Source organism: Anopheles coluzzii, chromosome X (assembly GCF_943734685.1).
Source record: "Anopheles coluzzii chromosome X, AcolN3, whole genome shotgun sequence".
In the NCBI taxonomy this organism is placed as follows: domain Eukaryota; kingdom Metazoa; phylum Arthropoda; class Insecta; order Diptera; family Culicidae; genus Anopheles; species Anopheles coluzzii.
In genome coordinates, this window is record NC_064669.1 from 20,995,464 (window position 1) to 21,020,582 (window position 25,119).

General features: G+C 42.3%; 1 protein-coding gene across 2 annotated transcripts; it reads right to left on the reverse strand.

The window, feature by feature from the left end:
• Positions 1 to 1,869: 1,869 nt before the first annotated feature.
• On the reverse strand, positions 1,870 to 23,721 carry LOC120956906 (uncharacterized). 2 transcript variants are annotated; one of them, XM_040378725.2, is made up of 6 exons: positions 23,262 to 23,721; positions 4,807 to 5,009; positions 4,617 to 4,734; positions 3,794 to 4,145; positions 3,426 to 3,733; positions 1,870 to 3,360 (listed from the first exon to the last, which is right to left on the reverse strand). In XM_040378725.2, exons 4-6 carry the CDS (start codon positions 4,072 to 4,074, stop codon positions 2,147 to 2,149), a joined length of 1,803 nt encoding a protein of 600 aa, XP_040234659.2. In that variant the 5' UTR covers positions 4,075 to 4,145; positions 4,617 to 4,734; positions 4,807 to 5,009; positions 23,262 to 23,721; the 3' UTR covers positions 1,870 to 2,146. The 2 variants fall into 2 exon arrangements, with proteins under 2 accessions (XP_040234659.2, XP_040234667.2); XM_040378733.2 differs by having other exon boundaries at positions 4,594 to 4,734.
• Positions 23,722 to 25,119: the final 1,398 nt, after the last annotated feature.

Consider the following 25,119-nt stretch of genomic DNA (forward strand, 5'->3'; position numbering starts at 1 on the left):
GAGGTGTGACAGCTAACTGTCCTGCGTTGCACACAGGGTGGTCCTGTGTCCAACACATGAAACAAAGATTGCCTTACTTGACTGTTACCACTCAGACAGTACCTTTAAAAACAACGGTGGATTTGGAGGTTGCGTCTCCTCGGCGTATTCTTTCGTTAGCTGGTTCGAGGCCCATAGACTGCAGCTGCTGCAGTTACTACCATTTCAGCACAATCATCCTCCAAACTAAATTCCAGCGCTACCCTCACACGACGCAATGTACGTTGTACAGAAGTTACTGATATCCAAAATCAGAATATAAAGGCCGGGCTACATTGATCGTACTCTCTGGTGTAATTTTGATTTTCACTAGCGCATCTGGCGGCGGCTGGTGGAAGCTTTATTTGGTCATCGAGGGAATGGACCTGCCGGATCTCAAAATTAAGTAGTTTTTCCATCGTTTTCCATTGCAAAAATGGATGCAATGCGAGCAAGACATGTGTATCTACGTTTTACAAAACTTTTCTGCTCCGATTTAAGTAAAAATCATGGAAAATTAACGTATTTTCTCGAGCGGCTCCAAATTGTTTGGAAAAATGCTTCGGTCAGCCGCCGCCAGATGCGCTAGTGAAAATCAAAATTACGCGTGCGAGTACAATCAATGTAGCCCGGCCTTAAGGGATCTGAAATCCTCACCTCGAAAAATTGTATCAACTAATGTTACTGGTAGCAGATGCATTGAAGATTCAGGTAGTAGTGCGCGTGAGGCTTCGTTGTCCCAGCCAACTCTCTCGTTAGATGTTAGCAACAACAAACGCGTTATTCGTCCGGCTAGTAGTGCGCGTGAGGCTTCGTTGTCCCAGCCAACTCTCTCGTTAGATGTTAGCAACAACAAAAGCGTTATTCGTCCGGCTAGTAGTGCGCGTGAGGCTTCGTTGTCCCAGGCAACTCTCTCGTTAGATGTTAGCAACAAAAAACGCGTTATTCGTCCCACTAATAGTGCGGGTGAGGCTTCTTTGTCCCAGCCAACTCGCTCGTTAGATGTTAGCAACAACAAACGCGTTATTCGTCCCGCTAGTAGTGCGGGTGAGGCTTCTTTGTCCCAGCTAACTCTCGCGTTAGATGTTAGCAACAACAAACGCGTTATTCGTCCCGCTAGTAGTGCGGGTGAGGCTTCTTTGTCCCAGCAAACTCTCTCGTTAGATGTTAGCAACAACAAACGCGTTATTCGTCCTACAGAACACAAAGAAAATGTCATTGAAAATCATTCCCCACGTCCAGTGCCATTGCCAAATGATACCGATGATAGATGCCTAGTACGTTCGACAATTACTGATGTCAATGATAATGAAGTTTCTTTTACACAGTCTATTCAGTCGTCAAAAATGTCCGACCAAAGGCATAAGAAATATTTGCAAGCAGCCAACACTTATGAAAATACTGCTTTTCTCGTTAAAGATCCGCAATCATCTTCTCGAGATGGCTTTGAGCAGCATGTCACGAAATAATTATCAATCATTAAAAAATGCGTTTCCACTCTGAGAATACAATTTGATAGTTTTGTTGAAAATGGGGCACAATCTAGATTGGCACATTGCACTGAAGCGTTTCCTCACGTTACTTCAAAAGTAGAGCTGGATGAATTTGAAATACTTCTGGGCTCTTCTGATTCGTTCAATAATATGGCAAATGGTCTAATTCGTAAGTTTCAAGGTTGTACAGAACCTAGTTCTATAACGAACGATTGTTTAAGATTATTATTTAGCAGAGGGTTTAAGATTTGTTGTTGGCGGGGCGGTGGACAATATACGAAAATTGCATTTAATAGTTATCCTAGAATATTAAAGTTATTCAAACAAGTAGCTATAAAAAATAGTTTCCTTGTAACGGATGCCGAAGTTGAAGAATTTATGAAGAAAAAATTAAAAAACGCTCATAGTAATTATAAAAACTATAAAAATGTTAGAAAGGGATACTGTATAAAACCATACACGCGTTGTAATTAATCGTAGGTGAATGAGCGGGTGGGTAAATACTAGGGAAATATTATAAAAATAAGTGTGTTTCTATTTTTTCATTGCCAACACACGTCAAAATAAACACAGAACTATATGAATTATCAATATTCAATCTTTTTTCTAAGTTTTTCATCATCTTTATTATATTTTCAACTGTCAATAACAAAAGTATGCAAAAGAGGGACAAACTGCTTTAATCCAGGGTTTGCCGGGGAAGTCACAGCTATCAGCTTACATCTTATATGGTGCAAAGAGAATTCTTCTACTGCTGTAGGTATACAATCGTCAGCCTCGTAGATGTAGATATCTGCAGATGATAATTCGATCTCCTCATCGTTTTCAATAAGACGTATATGGAAAACATCAGTTACATACTCATATCGGTTTCCAACAACGACCAACGAGGGATTAGTATTAAGTTTCATAAATTTGACGACTTCGTTACGTTTGGTTAAAAACCATTCATCTCTTGTTGACGCTCTCAACAAAAAGTTGGCAGTTAATTGAATCCCATTCCCATTGTATACTATCCGAGGATATTGACAATCGGAATGATTGGGCGAATGCACATTAGCACGTGCCTCAGACCGAGCAGCAATTTGTACACCGCATTTAAATCCGGAACGTACAGAGCGTTTTAAAATGCCAAGATAGTTTTCAAAATCATAGCTTGAAAAATTATCCAATGGTCCTAAATTTTCAACATCTTTAGCAATATGTTGAAGGTTATGAACATTGCTTGTAACATGTTCACTACCATATATTGCGCCAAAGTTACGGACAAAAACATTTAAGAACACCTCTGCAGTTTTCCAATGCTTGCGATGGAATTTTGTTGAAAATATAGTAATCCCGCAAAAATAAAGTAAATAATGATTGTATACCCTTTCAGGTACAAGTTCTTTCATAACTATAACGCTGCAATAATGCAAAAATGTTCTAAACTGCGTGCCCTTCCATTTGTGCATATAATACGGATCGTGAATTTTCCTATTGTTTTCTGAGGGAAGCTGCAACGCAGTAAAAAAATTCGTTGCAAACTCCTTCTGAGCATCAGACAATCTAGAAAGGGATACAAACTTTCCGATCCATATTCCACAGATAATTTTTCCAGTTACACCAAGATCAATCAAATGCAAACGGTCACTCGTAGAAACGTGTTCAATCATATCAAAATTCAACAGATCTTCTAGAGGCGATCGCAAAGGCTGATGGTGTGGAATGCATTCCCTATCTCGGAATCTATCATCGGTTCGTACTGGAGCCCCGACACAATCGAACACCTCCTTATGACCAGTGGGATGGTACACACCAACGCAAGTGCATCTTAAGCATCCATGTACAGCATTAAAATAGCATGTTGCTGCAAGAATAAAAATGTTGCTAAAAATGCAGTTTCATATAACATTTTCAAACAATAATACTTACACTTTATAAATGCTCTTGCAGGAAAATCTGCTATAAAAGCTCGGATTTGAAATTTGATTGTTTTATCTCCTATGTGAACTCCATTAAGATAAAGTTTGTTTGCTTCCTCCACAAGTTGACGTAAGTATTCTTCAACACTTCCCGGTTTTTCGGTACCACAAAATGCAGCAACCATCATTATTGGTGCATTTTTTACCTCTTCCACTTTCATTAAAATGGGCCAAACTTGCATTCGTCCACTTTTATGCAGGGGAAGGCCGTCAACAGAGAACTGGATCGTAAATTGCTCTGCGCATGGAGTAGAAGATCTAAATAAAGATCAACTTTAGGATATTTTCAAATGACCTATTTTCGATTGTAAAACTTACTTGAAATAATTTTGCAACGATTTCTCGATGCCTTTATACCAAAACTCCCCACCTTGTATAGTTTGCATCTCTTTTCCAATATTAGCGTACGTTTTAAGAAGGGTTTGACAGTCTTTCGGAAGGTCCATATTGGTGTTACTTCTCAAAATTTCCAACATCTCATTAACCGTATCTCGTGGCAGATTTCGGGTGATGGCAAAATGTCTCAAGCAATCTTTGACATTCTCATGATTTTCACAATTGTGATATTTTTTAGACTTATTGGTGTCCACAGTTTCCATATTTACATCGTTTTCATCGGTTTCACTATCTTAAGATAGCGCAATAAAATAACCCTCGTTGGAAAATGTATCTAAAGTCAGACAATAAATGCAATTGATTATTATAATATTGATTTTAGTACTACAGTAGAACGTCGATTATCCGGGGGCGGATTAACCGTCGGGCGGTTTAACCGTGCGCATAAATGTGACAGCTGTTCAAGCGTACAGCGAACATTTGCAACGATAGCCAAGTGGGCAACCAGTTTTTTGTACAGCTCTGTAGTGTCTAGAGGTGTTTTCGAAATTCATTTTTGTTCATGAACAGTTGTCAAACCTATAGTTATTGATTGAAATAATATTCTACTAACGATTAATCGGTTGATTTAAAGTAAATTAATCATAAAACTAATCAATTCTATAATTTTTATATGAATTTGACATTCTTTGGACCATTATCCGTGCAAATCGATTAACCGGCAACCGTCCGGTCCCGAGCTACCCGGATAATCGACGTTCTACTGTATTTGATAATATTACCCTCGTTTAAATTTTCGAGATACCTTCTTTTGCCATATCTATCCGGGAAGATGATGGCCGGATCTTCTCTGCCCGGATGTTCTGAATCCGGGAGATGGGACTCAAATAATGAACTTACACGACCAGTTTGCGAGGTATTATCTAAAAAAATAATTATTGTATGATACATGCGTAGTATTAGTGACTTTGTTAACATTGTTAAAAAGTACATACCAATTGATGATGAAAACACTCTGCTGGGTCCTGCTTCAGCGTCATATTCAGCAGAAAGTTGTTCTAACAATTTATCCCGTTGACGATATAATTTTCCACTTATTTTTGCCATGGCGTAGACAATTACAGAAGGATGAACAGTAACTTAACCAAAATGCTATGTTTATGCACTTGTTAACTTGGTTCACAAAAATTAACACTTCCTAAATAAGTAAACAACAAACAAGTAAACAAACAAGTAAACACCCTATAAGTTGATGGATTCATTCAAAGCCGCGCAATCTTGACAGATCCCAATGCAATACAGACGGTTTCGCACACACTCTCAAATTTGATTAGTTTGAGCAAATTTCGTGCAGATTTTACCGCAGGACTGCCAAAAATTCATCCAAAAATGAACACATTGTCGATTGGGTACTGTCGTCTAACCATGTCTCGGTGAACACCTATACATCGAAATCAGAGTTAGATGCAGTGAGCCGGAGATCGTTTAATTTTGTGCGTAAACCTCGGACGTTTTAGTAATAGAAAAACATATTTTTGTGTTCTTAGGTTTAAAACGTATATTTCTAAAAGTAACACATTAAAATATTAGTACAATATAAATAAACAACACGATATATAAAAAGCGGTAAGGAAGCGATACTGTCTCGTCGACGGTCGGTACAGGAGAGAGCGTTTCTCCGTTCACTCTCCAGCATCCCGGTGCACACGTCATCAAGGTGACCGGCAACTGTCACCTATGAGAGGCACATATTTCGTGGTAAACACAGGCTCCCAACATCCCCCCTTCTTTAGATTCGCTTGTACGCTGCCATCCACTGAGGTGATCTTCGAACCCGCGAAGATCGACGTAGAGGTTGTACAGGCGAAGGCGTGCCACTGTCAGCCGTTTCAAACCCTGGCCAGGTCGGTGACAAGAACGCTTTTGCAGACCGCTGCGATGATGATGACGATGAAGTTGGGGACGATGACGATGGGGCTGGAGACGATGACGATGGGGCTGGAGACGATGACGATGACGGTGAACCTGGGCACGATGAAGATGGTGATGACGATGACGATGAAGATGGGGACGATGATGATGATGATGATGATGATGACGTTGGGCACGATGACGATGAAGAGGACGTACAATCTTTTGCAGTTTCTGCCACATGTTGACTAGTAGTTTGATAAGCGTCTGGATAGTGGACTTCCTCAACCATGTTCCATGCATCTAACAACACATTCAAAGGCAACGACGTATTTGAAGTGTTATCCAGCTGGGCTGTGACCTTACTGGTGTTATTTCTATCAACTTGTTTCTGCAACTGGTTAACGTGTGAACGTATCTTCCTGTTTTGCTCAATAGTTACTCCATACATCACTCTACCGATGCGTCCACTGATCATACCTGGAACCCATCTCCAGTTATTCCGACGATATTGCTTTGCATACACCAGGTCGTTCATCTTAAATTTTCTCGGATTACCTTCTGATACAGGATCTAATCTTTGTGGTGGACGTAGCAGTTCCAAGCAAGTTCTTATCTTTCGGCTGAACATCAATTCAGCAGGCGGTTTCTGCTCCAACAGTTTGCTCGGCGTACTCCTGTATGTCAATAGAAAGGTATCTAATGCTTCTGATACGTTACTTCCCCCTTCTCTTATCTTCTTAAGCGCCCTTTTGAAGGTGTCGACGAACCTTTCCGCCTGCCCGTTCGACTGCGGATGAAAGGGTGCCGTACGGATATGCTCAACACCATTTGTGTTACAGAACTCTGCAAAGTCTGCGCTTGTGAATTGAGTTCCATTATCGCTCACGAGGACAGTTGGCATACCGAAACGTGCAAATATATTGCGAAGAATGCGAATGGTGGTTGTTGATGATATTGTCCTGGTAGGGATGATTTCCGGCCACTTTGAAAAAGAGTCGATCGCTAGCAGAAAATAATTACCCTCGATAGGACCTGCATAGTCCACATGCACTCGCTGCCACGGCGCATTCGCTTTCATCCAACAGATTGGTAAACTGGATACAGGTGATTTGGCTGCCATTGCACACTGTCGACACGATTTAACAAGGCTCTCAATCTCCGAATCAAGGCCAGGCCAGTACACATAGCTTCGAGCCAGGGCCTTCATCCGTTCTATCCCTGGATGGCCTAGGTGTAGCTGCTGCAAACGTTTGTATCGCTGCGACGATGGTATTATCAACCTTTCTCCAAAAAGGAGACAATCACCAAATGTAGATAAGGACTCACGCCTACTGTGGAAATTGCTCAAAGTCCTGTCTCTCACTGCTGCATGTGGCCATCCATTTCTAGTGAATTCATAGACCTTCCGCAATTGAGCATCATTTTTCGTTTCGCGTTCAACATCACTGAACTTCAACGGTAGGGCTTTACTCACACTGTTCACAACAGATCGTAAGTCTTCCTCTATTTCAATGCTTGCGATCACGTAGTCATCTTCAGGTTTTTCATGTTTAGCTATTAGTCTCGACAACACATCGGCATTACCAAACTTGTCTGTAGGCACGTACTCCAATTGAAAATCATACAGAAGCAGCGTTAATGCATAACGCTGTAAGCGGTTGGCTGTATACACTGGAATACCAGTTTTGGATCCAAATATTCGCAGCAGCGGCTTATGATCCGTTTGTAGTCGAAAATGCCTTCCATAAACCAGCCTGTGAAATTTGGTCACTGCGAATATAATAGCTAAACCCTCTCGATCTGGTTGGCTATACTTTTGTTCTGTTTTGGTCAACGTCCGTGATGCATGCTGCACAACCTTGATCGACCCGTCTTTGAACCTGTGACTAATAGTCGCTCCTAATGCGAAAGAAGAGGCATCCACCGCAACTATTATCTCTTGACGCGGATCGTAGTGAGTCAGGAGCAGGTCTGATGATAGAATTGCCTTGAACTGATCAAAAGCATCCTGGCATTGTTTTGTCCACGTAAAACTTGCTCCTTCCTTAAGAAGACTATCCAGCGGATGACGTAGCATACTGATGTTTCTTACAAACTTGCCGTAATAGTTCACTGCTCCAAGGAACGATCTCACTCCTGTTACATCAGTTGGAACTTGCTAGTTGAGGATAGCTTCAATTCTAGCAGGGTCTGGTCAAAGTCTCTTCGAATCTAACAAATGACCCAAGTACTTTATCTGCTTCTTTTGGAACGCACATTTATCCAATCGTATGGTGAAGCCATATTCCTCAATTCTTTTAAGCACAGCTCGAAGGTTTTTCATATGGGCTTCTTCATTTGGTCCACCAACCACAATGTCGTCCAAATAAACAGCAACGCCACCCAGACCTGCCAGCATAACCTCTATCAGCTGCTGAAAAGCACCCGGTGCTGTTTTCACCCCTGGGGGTAATCTGTTGTACGCGTACAAACCTCTATGTGTATTAACAGTACGGAATTTACCGGCAAAGTTCCTCGACCTCTACTTGAAGGAAAGCATCCGAAAGGTCTATCTGGCTAAAAATCGTACAGGTGGCCAGACTTGCAATTATGTCTTGAGGAAGAGGAAGCGGGTATTGGTGAGGTTGCAGCATATCGTTCAAGCCCGTCGAGTAGTCTCCGCACACTCGTATAGTTCCGTTTGACTTACGCACAACAACAATTGGCGTCGCCCATTCTGAATAATCCACTTTGGAAATTATTCCATCGTTTTCCAGCCGTTCAAGCTCCTTGTCCACCGCTTGAAACATCGCATAGGCTACAGGCCGCTTCGGACGAAAACCAGGTGATGCACCTTCTTTCAGCTCCAACTGAATTTTCGCCTTAGTGCAGCAACCTAGTTTGCCGGAAAAAGTTTTGGGAACTCCTTCTGTAATATTGCACTGCACGGTTCATCCAAACCAACGCGATTACAAACTGCCGTCAGCGGCACATCCCAAAGGTTGAATATATCCATGGCATCTTTCCCAAAAAGTGCCAAATCCGCCGTAGTTACTCGAATCATGCAACTCATGCATTGTTCCGCTACGATCATGGAACCAGCAAATTCGCCTAAGATGTGCAACAAATCACCAGATGCAGTTCTTGCTTTAACCATTGAAGGTTTCAATACAGGTTTTCCAACATGATGCCACAGTCTACGCGAAATAATCGTTATATCAGCGCCTGTATCAAGCATCATTTCCAACGGTGTGCCATTGATGACAACTCTGACGCATCCACGTCCACTCCTGACCGTATTAACCGTCACGCTTCTTACATTGCGATTTTGCCTCATTCTGTTCGTCCACCGAGACGCTGCATTGCAAAATCCTTCCTTATGTCCAAACTTAAAACACTTGCTGCATTTATGATGCTTAAATGTGCATTTTTTAGCCCAGTGGCCTTCGCCGCATAAAAAACATTGCACTCTACTCTGCTTTTCCGGACGTTGGTGTAGCTTCCGACTACCTTGCCACTTTCCCTTAGTGCTTCGACACTTTTCTTGGCCAATCATTTGGACTTTACTTTCACCCGCAAGCAAGGTTGTATCTCTTTTGAGGTTCGTTATTTTTTCACACAGCTCTGTTAGTCGTGCCAGAGTAATATCCTTCTTTTCTTCCATACGGCTCAGCAATTTCATGCGCACATCGGCATCCTGCTCATCTTTCAGGCCACACACGAAAATCAAACACTTCTGTGTCTCTATGCTGAGCCCGGCTAGTTCCGCTTCTTCGGTAGCCTTATTTATCCAGCTCGAAAATGTAACGTAATCCTCAGAGCTCGTTTTTTGCATTTGATAGCACTTATATCGCTTGCTGACGCACGATTCTTTCGATCCAAACAGCGCGCGCAGTTTCACTACTGTTTCCCCGAAACAAAAATCACTTGCTTTCTGCGGCAATATATAACTGTTGTACCGCTCATGTTCTGCCACTCCAAGTTTCCGCAACAACAATCGCACCTTGGTATCATCTGGCAATTTAGCAGCATCCTTCTCAAAAAGCCCCTCGAACCGCCTATACCACGCAGCAAAGGTAACATTTTCCTCAGGATCGTACCGAAACTCCGTCACTTGTTTCGCCAATGATTCGACTAAAAACTCCGGCCCGTTCGGCTCACGCACGTTCATCGACGACATCATCCGGGTTAAAAAACTTTCCTGCTGCTTCATAAATGCTTCCTGCTGTTGGTGTAGGATGCTCTGCTGCTGCTTGAACATTTCATGTATCCAAGCGGTATTCGGATCAGGGACGCTGCTTTGCCGGTGGCTTTCATGGCTGCTCCGCGATGGCTGTTGGTCACTGTTGGGGTCATCTGAGTTCAGCATCGTGTATCTTCTAACGTGCTTTTGTGTGTCTACGTTGTCAGGCGTTTTTTCTCCTCGTCGCCACTTTTGTGTTCTTTGGTTTAAAACGTATATTTCAAAAAGTAACACATTAAAATATTAGTACAATATAAATAAACAACACGATATATAAAAAGCGGTAAGGAAGCGATACTGTCTCGTCGACGGTCGGTACAGGAGAGAGGGTTTCTCCGTTCGCTCTCCAGCATCCCGGTGCACACGTCATCAAGGTGACCGGCAACTGTCACCTATGAGAGGCACATATTTCGTGGTAAACACAGGTAAACACTCCCAACACATATCGGTTTTGGTTGTCAAAAGGAATGCTGAATCTCCTGTGGTTCTTAAAATTGCTCTTGTGATTACATTTTTTTTCTGGTGCTATTGTTTGCGCAATGTGTGATTGTGCTATTGTAGATGGTGCCATTGTTTGTGTCAACGGATGGTGTATTGTTATGTTCAAAGGATACAGAGGTGCAGGCTCTTGGGTCGTTGAAGGTGGGTCTCGAGGTGCTGGTCGCCAAAAATTTGAGGCTGTAGTGGTGCGTTGGTCAATGAATTAGCGATAGATAATTCTTTTGTGCCATGTAGATGCGGACAGAGCCTTGCTCTTAATGTCAAGCGACATCCCGACTTCAAATGAGATGAAAGTCAATGTGCTTGCCTTTGTGCCCTTTGGTAACAGCTTATAGATGATGACGTAATCAGTGGCGTCTATCGCCAACCAGTTGATAAAAATTAACCACTGGTTTGGCTACCCGCTGCGCAAAGCGATCGAAAACTTCTCAAACTCAAACTGCAAACATATTTCACAGCGCATGGCTGTGAAATATTTCGCATTCAAAATTGTTGCAAATTTATAAATGAAATATTTCGAAATTTTCAGCGCTGAAATTTTTGGATTGAAATATTTCTTCGATCGGAATCCAAGCGTTTTTCCTGACATTTCTGCTCGCTTTTTCGATCGCTTTTGGCGGAAAGCGATCGAAAATCCGAGCTACAAAACTGCTCGATTTTGTCGTGCGGGTATATCGACCAAAAAAATTATCTACTCGAATTGGTGTCGCGTACGCATTTCACTTACAGGCCGATAAAATTATATCGACCAATATAAAAATCGTTCGAGAAGTTTCGCCATCTGTCAAATTGGCTTTGTTTACTTGGGTTTGTTTACGAATGCGCACACCAGTAAGCACCATGAAGAGGCTCAAAAATGCATTTTTTTTTCGTTTATATTGTGTTTATAAATGTTAAATGTTACAACTTTCGTGGGCGTTCTGTATTGGTCTACACCCGCACAACAAAATTGAGCGGTTTTTAAGCTCGTTTTCTAGCTCGCATTCCACCGAAACCGATCAGAAAAGCGAGCAGAAACGTCCGAAGAACCGATCGAACCCGCACGACAAAATCGAGCAGTTTTGTAGCTCGGATTTTCGATCGCCCGCTGCGCAAATTCGAGCAGTTTCCAGCGCAGAAAATGCACCAAATTCTGCGCTGGCCAGCGCAGATTTGGCCTGGTCTCCTGCGCTGGACTTCAGCGATTCCCGCGCTGGGTCGAGCAAGTTTAGCGCCATCTGCTGGCGAAATGGACGAACTATTTATGGCGGCGGAGCAAAAAAAACGGTCAAAAAATTTAAAAAAAATGGCGCCCATTTTTTCGTCCGCTTCTCCTCCCTCCCTCGCCATGCCTTGCCTTACTTGCGCTTCAGCCCGTGCCTTCCGCCGCCAGCTGATTGGCTGTTGCGGTGTATGCGTTGATACTCATATGTGCATTGCGGTTGTGTATTGTTATTGGTGGGTGTTAGCATTTATGAATTTGTGTGTGACCTTGAGACGCTGTGGGAGAAGCTGGATTGGGATTCAAAGTGTTATCGGTGTATTGATGGTTTATTTTATTTCGTGCCGCTGCTGATGAGACCATTCGATGCCCCTGCCAGTTGAGGGTGAAGAAGCCTATTTAAAACAAGCGTAGGAGAACGTCCAATACTAATCTAATATTTTTTTATTTGAACATGTTTGATGCTTCAACGACCTTCTAAGCATTATGTACCACGATGTATAGTGGCAATAAAATATTTTTTTAATGTGCCGAAATCCGTCTCGAGTTTTTGGGTCTCGTCACACACACACACAGCGCGGGGAAAGTGACCATTCATTCTATCATGTCGCGATCCCCCACCCCGCCCGGCGCTAGGGATGAGGATGCTACAAGAAAGCTGAACCAACCGTTCTACCGATAAGGTAGTCGTAATCGATCATGAGTGGAGGGGGGGATCATGAGTGGGGGGGGGGGGGGGTGTAGTGCGTGCTTGTGCGACTTCGGGGGTGCGTGCTCGCGAGCGCGCTTTCGTGGGTGCGTGCTGGCGTGCGCGCTTTCATGCATGTGTGCGCGCGCGTGTGTGTGTGTGTGTGTGTGTGTGTGTGTGTGCGCGGGCGTGTTTGTGTGTGAGTTTGAGCGCGCGTGTTTGTGTGTTTGTGTGTGTGCGTGCGTTTGGAAACCCCAAAACTATTTGATTCTGATGCGTACATTTTCATCCGCTGCGGCTACAAAATACCACGCATTTTCGATCTCGCTATCTGAGAGACAACACAACCATTGGCATTGGCATCTTTGCGATCGGCTCTGCTGTTGGGGGTATTAAAAAGACACATGATTTAAGCAAACGTGCGTGTGATTTGTTGCACATTTATTTCTAATTCAGCTAGCGGACGCAAGTGGAAACAACATTTTGAATTGAATCCATACAAAAGAGGATTCTGGATTTGTTTATTACGGTGCGCGTATGGTGCTGCACCTGTCCGTCCAGAATCTGGTGGCTTGTTGGTTTGGAGTAGTTATCATGACGCCGATTGACCGGCATTGCCTTGGAATGGGTTCGGATCGGTAGGTTCATGTTTTGGTCGAGTGCATTCCGTGCATTTGTCGCGCCACAGCGGTAGCCTGGCAGCAACAAAGTCAAGACAAACTCTTACCCCGAGTGTGGACTGCTATGCTAAGTTCTTATTAGTATTATTATTATTATTATTGGCGTAATAGCCAACACGATCATGCCGGCCTTTTCAGGACTTGAGTACCACGTAGCCGGAGCCGGTGACTAATCCCTTGCTCCGGTGGACGGTTCATACGCGGTTAGAACCCACGACGGGCATGCTGTTAAGATGTGCGGAACGATAGCGGTGCCGCGGGACCGCTCCTATCCAGCGTGCAACTTGCATACTGCCACACTGTCTCCTGCCCGATGCATACGCTGCAGGCAGGGGGAAGAATGCACCTCCACGATAAAAAACCCCAGTCATGAACCAGCGGTTGACCTAACGGTAGGCGGACTAGGCGGTCGCCGAAGATCTCTAGTCTGTAGTATGCCGTATGTCTATCAGTGGACAGATTATTAGCGACAAGGGCCCCGGGAAAGATGGTCGTTAGGGCTCCGTGGCTGGAGAACCATTTGCACCTCCCCTCCCCCCATGGCGACTACAATTTTAGGGCCTGTGACCGATGATCGTAGGAGTCCCATGGCCACCCCCCCCCCCCATCCGCTGGCAATTTAAGTATACTGTCCAATCTTTCAACATCTGTGTGTCAGTACCCCCTCCTCAGGGACCTCAATTCGTCTTTCCGCCTTTCATGAACACCTTCCTTTCTTTGACCGATGGATCATAACATTCCGGAAGAAATTACATTTGGCGACAGTTTTGCATACACACGCACACTCACAACCATGCGCAGGAGCATATCTATGTAATCCACAGCAGACGAAAGCAAAAGCTTAGTGTTAGAAACGTGTTAGAGCGAATTATGGTTCTGCGCGTTGCACAGCAAACCCTCCATCGTGCGCTAGCGATTCCGTAATCATTTTTACATTGCATCGATTAAACTCATTGCGCTTTTTTGGTTTGATTTGTAAAAATGCAACTTCATCGCCGCAATGTGTATAAACGGTTTTTTAAGCGCCACAGCAACTCATGAGCATTGTCCACACGCGAGAAAGAGATAGCGCTATGGAGGGAAAAAGCACGGACGACGGCTGACAGCGATTGGCCGTCTGACGCACCAACACATTCAAACCTTCGACAGCGCGCTCAGGCGAGGGGTATGATGCGGAGCCAGGGGCGGGCAGCTCGACGAGCTGCTCGACAAATTTGCCGTTGGAGAGAAAAGAAAGGCATGATAAAATTCTCAGAACGCCATAACGCCTTCCTTCGCTTTGTGCAGCGGGGATTTCCCGCTGCGCAAAGCGATCGAAAACTTCTCAAACTCAAACTGCAAACATATTTCACAGCGCATGGCAGTGAAATATTTCGCATTCAAAATTGTTGCAAATTTATAAATGAAATATTTCGAAATTTTCAGCCCTGAAATTTTTGGATTGAAATATTTCTTCGATCGGAATCCAAGCGTTTTTCCTGACATTTCTGCTCGCTTTTTCGATCGCTTTTGGCGGAAAGCGATCGCAAATCCGAGCTACAAAACTGCTCGATTTTGTCGTGCGGGTTTCGATCGCTTTCCGCCAAAAGCGATCGAAAAAGCGAGCAGAAAGGTCAGCGAAAACGCTTGGATTCCGATCGAAGAAATATTTCAATCCAAAAATTTCAGCGCTGAAAATTTCGATATATTTCATTTCCCGCTGCGCAAAGCGATCGAAAACTTCTCAAACTCAAACTGCAAACATATTTCACAGCGCATGGCTGTGAAATATTTCGCATTCAAAATTGTTGCAAATTTATAAATGAAATATTTCGAAATTTTCAGCGCTGAAATTTTTGGATTGAAATATTTCTTCGATCGGAATCCAAGCGTTTTTCCTGACATTTCTGCTCGCTTTTTCGATCGCTTTTGGCGGAAAGCGATCGAAAATCCGAGCTACAAAACTGCTCGATTTTGTCGTGCGGGTTATAAATTTGCAACAATTTTGAATGCGAAATATTTAACAGCCATGGGCTGTGAAATATGTTTGCAGTTTGAGTTTGAGAAGTTTTCGATCGCTTTGCGCAGCGGGTCTGCTCGCTTTTTCGATCGCTTTTGGCGGAAAGCGATCGAAAATCCGAGCTACAAAACTGCTCGATTTTGTCGTGCGGGATTTCTGCTCGCTTTTTCGATCGCTTTTGGTGCCCGCTGCGCAAAGCGACGGAAGAAATCATGCCGTTCGGAGAATTTTATCATGCCTTTCTTTTCTCTCCAACGGCACATTTGTCGAGCAGCTCGTCGAGCTACCCGTCCCTGGCTCCGCCTCATACCCCTCGCCTGAGCGCGCTGTCGAAGGTTTGAATGTGGTGGTGCGTCAGACGGCCAATCGCTGTCAGCCGTCGTCCGTGCTTTTTCCCTCCATAGCGCTATCTCTTTCTCGCGTGTGGACAATGCTCATGAGTTGCTGTGGCGCTTAAAAAACCGTTTATACACATTGCGGCGATGAAGTTGCATTTTTACAAATCAAACCAAAAAAGCGCAATGAGTTTAATCGATGCAATGTAAAAATGACTACGGAATCGCTAGCGCACGATGGAGGGTTTGCTGTGCAACGCGCAGAACCATAATTCGCTCTAACACGTTTCTAACACTAAGCTTTTGCTTTCGTCTGTTGTGGATTACATAGATATGCTAAGCATCCTGCGCATGTGTGTATGCAAAACTGTCGCCAAATGTAATTTCTTCCGGAATGTTATGATCCATCGGTCAAAGAAAGGAAGGTGTTCATGAAAGGCGGAAAGACGAACTGAGGCCCCTGAGAAGGGGATACTGACACACAGCTATTGGAAGATTGAACAGTATACTTAATTTGCCAGCGGATGGGGGGGGGAGTGGCCATGGGCCCCTACGATCATCGGTCACAGGCCCTAAAATTGTAGTCGCCATGGGGGGAGGGGAGGTGCAAATGGTTCTCCAGCCACGGAGCCCTAAAGACCATCTTTCCGGGGGCCCTTGTCGCTAATAATCTGTCCACTGATAGACATACGGCATACTACAGCCTAGAGATCTTCGGTGACCGCCTAGTCCGCCTACCGTTAGATCCACTGCTGGTTCATGACGGTGTTTTTTTTTATGGTGGAGGTGCATCCTTCCCCCTGCCTGCTGCGTATGCATCGGGCAGGAGACAGTGTGGCAGGATGCAAGTTGCACACTGGATAGGAGCGGGCCCGCGGCACCGCTATCATTCCGGATATCTGCATGCCCGTCGTGGGTTCTAATCTCGTATGAACCGTCCGCCGTAGCAACGGCTGACTATCTGGCTACGTGGTACTCAAGTCCTGAAAAGACCGGCATGATCGCGTAGGCCATTACGCCAATAATGAGAATAATAATAAGAAGAAGAACTTTGCATAGCAGTCCACACTCGGGGAAGGTTTTTGTTTTGACTTTGGTGCTGCCTGGTCTTCCGCTGTGACGCGACGGAATGCACTCGATCAAAACATGAATCTACCGATCCGAACCCATTCCAAGGCATTGCCGGTCAATCGGCGTCATGGTAACTACTCCAAACCAACAAGCCACCTGATTCTGGACGGACAGGTGCAGCATCATACGCGCACCGTAATAAACAAATCCAGAATCCTCTTTTGTATGGATTCAATTTAAAATGTTGTTTCCACTTGCGTCCGCTAGCTGAATTGGAAATAAATGTGCAAAATATCATACGCATGTTTGCTTAGATCGTGTGTCTTTTTAATACCCCCAACAGCAGAGCCGATCGCAAAGATGATGGTGCCAATCCGATAGTTGTGTTGTCTCTCAGGTAGCGAGATCCAAAATGCATGGACTTTGTAGCCGCAGCGGATGAAAATGTACGCATCAGAATCAAATAGTTTTGGGGTTTCCAAACGCACGCACACACACAAACACGCGCGCGCAAACTCACACACACACACACGCGCGCGCGCACGCGATAAGACACCTACGAACGCGCGCACGCGAGAACGCACCTACGAAAGCGCGCACGCAAGCACGCACCCTCCACCAAACCCCCCCTCCCCTTCCGCAATCATCAGCTATCATATAGCGCATCCTCATCCCTAGCGCCGGGTGGGGTGGGGAATTGCGACATGATAGAGTGAACGGTCACTTTCCCCGCGCTGTGTGTGTGCGTGTGTGTGACGAGACCCGAAAACGCGAGACAGATTTCGGCACATTAAAAAAAATATTTTATTGATACTATACACTGTGCTTCATGATGCTTACAAGGTCGTTGAAGCATCAAACATGTTCAAATTAAAAAAAAATATTAGATTAGTGTTAGACGTTCTCCTACGCTTGTTTTAAATAGGCTTCTTCACCCTCAACTGGCAGGGGCATCGAATGGTCTCATCAGCAGTGGCACGAAATAAAATAAACCATCAATACACCGATAACACTTTGAATCCCAATCCAGCTTCTCCCACAGCGTCTCAAGGTCACACACAAATTCATAAATGCTAACACCCACCGATAACAATACACAACCGCAATGCACATATGAGTATCAACGCATACACCGCAACAGCCAATCAGCGGCGGCGGAAGGCACGGGCAGAAGCGTAAGTAAGGCAAGGCAGGGTGAGGGAGGGAGGAGAAGCGGACGAAAAAATGGGCGCCAATTTTTTTAAATTTTTTGCCCATTTTTTTTTTGCTCCGCCTCCATAAATAGTTCGTCCATTTCACCAACAGATGGCGCTAATCTTGCTCGACCCAGCGCGGGAATCGCTGAAGTCCAGCGCGGGAGACCAGGCCAAATCTGCGCTGGCCAGCGCAGATTTTGGTGCATTTTCTGCGCTGGAAACTGCTCGAATTTGCGCAGCGGGCACCTGCACGACAAAATCGAGCAGTTTTGTAGCTCAGATTTTCGATCGCTTTCCGCCAAAAGCGATCGAAAAACCCGCACGACAGAATCGAGCAGTTTTGCAGCTCGGATTTTCGATCGCTTTCCGCCAAAAGCGATCGAAAAAACGAGCAGAAATGTCAAGGAAAATGCTTGGATTCCGACGGAAGAAATATTTCAATCCAAAAATTTCAGTGCAGAAAATTTCGAAATATTTCATTTATAAATTTACAACAATTTTGAATGCGAAATATTTCACAGCCATGGGCTGTGAAATATGTTTGCAGTTTGAGTTTGAGAAGTTTTCGATCGCTTTGCGCAGCGGGAAAGCGAACAGAAATGTCAAGGAAAACGCTTGGATTCCGGCAGAAGAAATATTTCAATCCAAAAATCTGCGCTGAAAATTTCGAAATATTTCATTTATAAATTTGCAACAATTTTGAATGCGAAATATTTCACAGCCATGGGCTGTTTTATTCTAACAAGTTGAACATCCCGCACGACAAAATCGAGCAGTTTTGTAGCTCGGATTTTTGATCGCTTTCCGCAAAAAGCGATCGAAACAGCGAGCAGAAATGTCAGGGAAAACGCTTGGATTCCGATCGAAGAAATATTTCAATCCAAAAATTTCAGTGCAGAAAATTTCGAAATATTTCATTCATAAATTTGCAACAATTTTGAATGCGAAATATTTCACAGCCATGAGCTGGTATCGCGAAAGAATTGGTTTAAAATTAACAGTCGTTAAAAATTAACCAGAGTCGTTAAAAATTGCTAGAATTTGGCATCGCAAACGCATTGAGTTCATTTGTTAATTTTAACGACTGGTTAAACTGGTTAATTTTAACGACTGGTTCTATGCCGTCGTTAAACAAACGACTGTCAAGTGCGTATGCGATACAAATTAACAGTCGTTTAATTATACTGCTCGAATTTTTAACCCGTGTTTGCCTATATGCGATATCGAGCAGTCATTAACTGTTTTGACGGTCGTTTATTTAAACAGGAATGAACAACAAATGAACTCGGTTAAACCAAAATGAACTTTAAACGACTGTTAAAATGTGTTCATTTATTCGCGATGCCGGCTATGGGCTGTGAAATATGTTTGCAGTTTAAGTTTGAGAAGTTTTCGATCGCTTTGCGCAGCGGGATGTGGGTTCCAGGAAAGAGCAAAAAAAACAATGGGTTCTCGAGTGTACACACACACACACACCCAACGACTCACGCTTACGTTATGTTCTACACCCCCCCCCCCCCCCTCCCTTCAGCCTCCTTCGAATTCTCTATACGAATTCTCTATACCCGCACGACAAAATCGAGCAGTTTTGTAGCTCGGATTTTCGATCACTTTCCGCCAAAAGCGATCGAAAAAGCGAGCAGAAATGTCAAGGAAAACGCTTGGATTCCGACGGAAGAAATATTTCAATCCAAAAATCAGCGCTGAAAATTTCGAAATATTTCATTTATAAATTTGCAACAATTTTGAATGCGAAATATTTAACAGCCCTGGGCTGTGAAATATGTTTGCAGTTTGAGTTTGAGAAGTTTTCGATCGCTTTGCGCAGCGGGTACCAGCGGTCGGCAAACTTTTGAGGCAAAGGACCAACTTTAGTAAATGATAGAGTGCCGCGGGCCAGGTGAATGAGGTATTTTTATTATTGCGCTAAAAATTATAACATTTTAATCTTTTACAAACAGTTTAGTTATTATTGTTATTTTTCTGTAATTAAATCATCAAAATACGGTTAAAATTAATGATACCAACTTTAAAAACGAATTGTAATCTTCGTCATTTGAGAATCAGCAATACATTACCAAAATTTGATCAGTCAAAAAATAACAAAAAGGGATTAATATCGCTTCTTGAAGACCCCTCCTCGCACGCCGCAAAAAATATGGAATATATTCCGGGGATGATACAAAAGTCTAAACGGTTGAAAAATTATCGAAGCAAACATAGATTCAGTAATTATAAAAATGCTTTATGGACAAGTCAAATGTCATGCCATGTCAGATCAATTGATTACTGATTCCTTATGAAAAAGTACTTTGACAAACGTTGTACTCGTAAACAGCAACAGTGTGGAATCGTCGTTCTCGTTAAAATAACAGGGGTTTTTAAATATTTGTTTTTGCTTGCAAATACGATCAAAAATATCCATAAAATAGTTCAAAGAGAAACCAACTGATTTGTGTGATATTAAGAAAAAAGAAAAAAAAGAAAAAAATATCGTGTGAAAATGTATGGAGCTGTTGCACTATATTTAAAATTTTGTATTACATGTTTTGCGTTGGCGATCGTCTAATGCTCTCCCATCAAATGCAAGTCGCATGAAAATCTTTAAATAAATTTATTGTAACCAGGCTTTAGTGCATCTCATAAATAAAAAATGTCGTGTGCGATTTCTTTCATTCCAAAAGTCTTGTTATCGTGTTGAATCAATATAAAAATTACACAACGGTTGCATCAACAAAATTGACAAATTCATGGATTTATCAGGGAATTATCTTCACCCGCTCTAACAAAACGTTAATTGCACTTTAAATAGTAGTATCCCATGATGCAACAGACAACCTCTATCAGTCACTTCGCCTTGACACCTCTATCAGTCAAACTTTAACCATGATGACCAAAAAAGTAAACCAACCAACTTAGAAGCATGTAGTAGCGTCTTAAATTGACTGCGTACAGAAGTTTTTCGTCGCATGAGAACGTTTCTGCGATTCGGTCACCAACATCTTGGCACTATTAGGCAATCATCAAAGCATCGCAAGAGAGCCCAGGTTCATTTTTGAGGTTCCTAAAAAGCTAAAAATCGATAAAGATAAAGAAAAAGCTAAAAATCGATAGCACTGCAAACCAAAAATCTGTTATTACTATTTGTCGAAGTGTATTCAATTTTCCAAAGAAGAACAATCATTGTGTCGCTATATTTTCTAAATTAACATTAATGTTCCCATAACATCTAACAAACTTATTCTACACGTACGTACAGAATAACCGAGACCCTTAAGAAACATTAAATCGAATGCAAACTCATTCGTTTTATGTTTCGATTAAATTCTAAATATTAGCATAATTTTGTGCTGACTCGATTGCTCATTCTGTATGGAAAAACAGATTGGAAACTTTGCAACAACTAGTGATGGATTGTCAAACCAACAGTTTCGCTCGTTACCTTCCGAAGCCTATAGAGCCGTCTAGAGTCATTCGGAACCGTTGGAGTCGGTTGTCGCATGGAGCGGCTAGTCTGGAGTCGGAACGGATCTGTACGGATCTCCGAACGGAACTGTACGGCTCCGATCTTAGTATGTTACATCTTTGATATTAGATTGTAGCCACTTCTATTTTTTCATAATCATCCCACCATAAAAATCAGTTAATATCCAATATGTACGACTTATCGAAAGCATTTGCAGCCAAGTTGAATTTATTTGCATCTCAGATTCTACAAGACGAATTGTACTTTGCAACCTCCCCAAAAATCAAAACCAAAATTAAATGATTATGCTTAAGATAAAAGGATTTACACTAAGGATTAAAATAAACGAAATACCGTAGTCCTGCAATACATAGCTAATTAATAGGTTAGCTCACACAATCCTTTTCTTAATTCGCGAATCATTTCCCTTCAAGTGTCAAAACAAATATTTGCCAATTTTTTTGGGTTCATACATCACGAATCTGCGTCGGATAAAAATATCGTAATTTAACAATGTTGTGGGCAGCCGTGCCGACCCCTGGACTTGCCGTGGTAGTTGTGCTACCACTAGTAAATGTCCAGGGGACGACAGTGTGTCACGCACACTGTCGTACGCACACTAAGTGCGGGCCGCTCGAGCAGGGCTCCCGGCAGGGCACGGTACGGCTGGCGCGCGGCCGGATATTTTAATGTGTATTGTGCTTGTCAGAAATTTTTATATTGTGTACTATTTATATTAGTGTCGTAATAAAGTACCTGATAAGCTAAAGACACAACAAACAAAATTATTTATAAACAACGGATTCTTGTTATAAGAAATGAATATACCACCAGAACATTTGGGACTTGGAAATTAGCGAAAACTTATGTTTAAACAAGATTAATTACAATTTTTCTCTTGAACTGTTAAAAAATTGCAGGCAAATATATTTGTTATTCATCCAGCGATGGATAGCTCGGATTTCTTATAAAAAAATCGCAACAGGCAGCTAGATTTCCCCTACCTCAGTGAAAAAGTGGGGTTGAGCGATATTTTATTACAGAACTGCCGTGTGAAAACGCGACAAATGAAAAATATCCTATTTTAATAATAATGATAAAAGAGATTGCATGTGACTTTAAAAGTTTATTAAACTTTTTTTTTGATAAAAAAGAGCACAATGAAAAATAACATCGCAAATTTTTTAATATTCCAGATTTGAAGCGAGGAGTACAAAAAGTCAACTTGTTTAACAATAATGATTTTAAACAATATTTTATATAATATTGAGGTATATTTTTTATTCTCAACTTTGCGGCCCGCGAATCACTGAAAATCTGTACTTGCGGCCGGCGCGGCCCTCTGATGAAATGAGTTTGTCACAGCTGCTCTTATACCGATTCTCCTCTCTTGTCCCACACCCCCCTACCACCCTCACCTCACAGATCTATTTTAGATCATCACTTTCATCGAAAGCGTGTGTCGATATCACGATGTTGGTCGTCGCGCGTGTGTGTTGTCGGTTTGGTCAGAAAATCTTTTTCTTCACACCAAATCTGTGACTTGGAGTGTCGGCGTTCCGATTGGACTATCGCAACTTTGATCAGTGCGCAAGGTTAAAACGACCTTTTGTATTGTGTTGTAAGTAGCGTGTGCGCCAAAATTTTAAGAGTGCGCGGAGAGTGTACGTGGGTTTATGGGGGTGGGGGAGTGAGATACAGAGACAAATTTCGCTGCACATTAACACATTCTCACTGCACGTGTTGAAATGCGAATACTCAGTTCTGAGAGAATATAATCGAGCGCTCGCCCATGAGTGCAAGCAAGCGCGGTATAGAGGATAGACGGAGAAAAATGATTATTTTGCTCCAAACTTTCTACTTTTCCTTCCAAGAGGGAGATCAAGTTACGAATGTAACAGAGAGGGCATAAAAAGTGAGCGAATTTGAATGTCATTTTCGGCGGGATTGGAACCAAATTTTGACCGTTGCGTATGGAAAAGCAGTTCTGTTTAGGGAACGCGACACAAATGTATAAACTCCCTTTCATTTCTCGCTTTCTTTCATGCATAAACACACTTACATAAACACCTACACATTTAGTTACATTTAAAATACTTTACTGAAAATTATTGTACACTTTCACAACACATCAAAAAACCATTCTTTAGCACACATGACGTCATGCTGCCGAGTACCGTTAGGGCTTTGGCAAACTTGGTGGTAATTTGTGTTGCATCTTTCCAGCAACAACATAGATGCCCTGTGCATAGATGTATCCTTTTATGTTGATGAACGCAATGCATATGCGCATGAGTACACTGTTTGTTCACTTTCACACTTCACCAAATAAAACCGGTGCTCGGGACTAAGAACGAAATGCGTATCACCGGCGAGCGGGACCTAGAACAAAACGCGCAGAACCATCAGCAGCGAAGCTTCGAGTTGCACTGGTAGTTTTGTACACGCATTGCATGGGAGCACACGGAGTGATGGCTCGATGATGTAGAGTAAACGAGACAGCAAGCTCAGTAAGTTTTGGCAAGAGGCACAAGGTCGTTGAGCTCGTTGAAAGAAGATGCACACATCACAGACTGCTCGTGAAAGTATAGTTTTTGTGTTGGTCAATGCGCGCTCTTACTGCAGCGCGTTTCTTCTTGCTTCATCAAAATTCCTAATACCCCTTGGTCAGTTGTTTGCGTTTGCGTATTACTCATTGTTTGCGTTTGACAGTTGGTGACTGAAATCATGTCAAAACCCCATACAAATAAAAGTACACTCAATTTTTTAATATAGATTATTTTCGCTCAAAGATTTGAAAAATTATGAAAATCCGTTTAATTTTATACTTTTCAATTTACTTATGCTGATATAACCCATTTCAAACACTAAAATCCGAACAAATTTAAATATACATCTTTGTTTGTACATAAATATTTAAATCGAAGATGTTGATTCCATTTAATATTTACTTTCCAGCCCATATGATGAATATTGTTCCAGCAACAGGATGAAATTTAACAGTGGTAACAGTGTATTAACAGTAACAATGGTTAACTATTGTATTTACATCACAATAATGTTTCAGGCCCTCCTTATGGTTTTCAATACATCACACAGAACTCTCAAACCCAGTTCAGGATGTGGCGTATGAAAAAGCATGCGAAAGAACTGAACATTATTGTGATGTAAATACAATATTCAAAAGCTGTTGGAAAACATCTCACAAGCAGCGAGAAATGATGATTTCATTTTACAGTACAGGTGCCCCCCGAATTACGACCTCCTCAAGTCGACGACGAGTCGCAGATACGACGATTTTGATTTTGACAGTTAAAAGTTGTCATTGAGACAAAATTGTTGTATTTTTTTTTAATTTCTGTGCTGATAATCGTTACAAACACATTTCCACAGATTCCACAACTACCCGGTCTTGAATATCTATATGGTATAGCCGGCTTTTGGAGACATATTCCGACTCTTCAATTTCGGTTATAAACTTTATATTCACAGATATTCGACAAACGACTATTTCGACTTGCGCCTTGCTTTGAGACATTTTTTCGGTCCCAAATACAGTCGTATCTCGGGGGACACCTGTAGCTTGTAACCCCCTTTTTACTTGTATTTTAGTTATGTTGCTTGTCAAAAATAAACTCGAAAGAATGCAGGAAGGTATATGAATGCAACTATTAAATTAATTTTTATATTTTGTATTCATTATTTGAGTTTACTTGATAAATCGGAACATTACAAGGGAACATGAACAACACCAAGTGTTGTTTTCAAACATTTCATTTTGAATGATTTCAACATGTGAACGCGTTCGTTTGCAAATGTCTTTTAACTCAATGTTTTAGGGCGATAAATAAGTTGTGATGCATTTTTATTATTATTATTTCAGAGTTTATTAATTAGAACATTTTTACAGGTACCGTAGAAGCAGTAGTTCAAAAGTGAACCAACAGCGTTCGTTGTCTCTAGAGTTTCGTATTGACTTTATTTGACATAAGACTCATAAGACTCAGATCATTCTTACTGATTTTTGTCGATGTA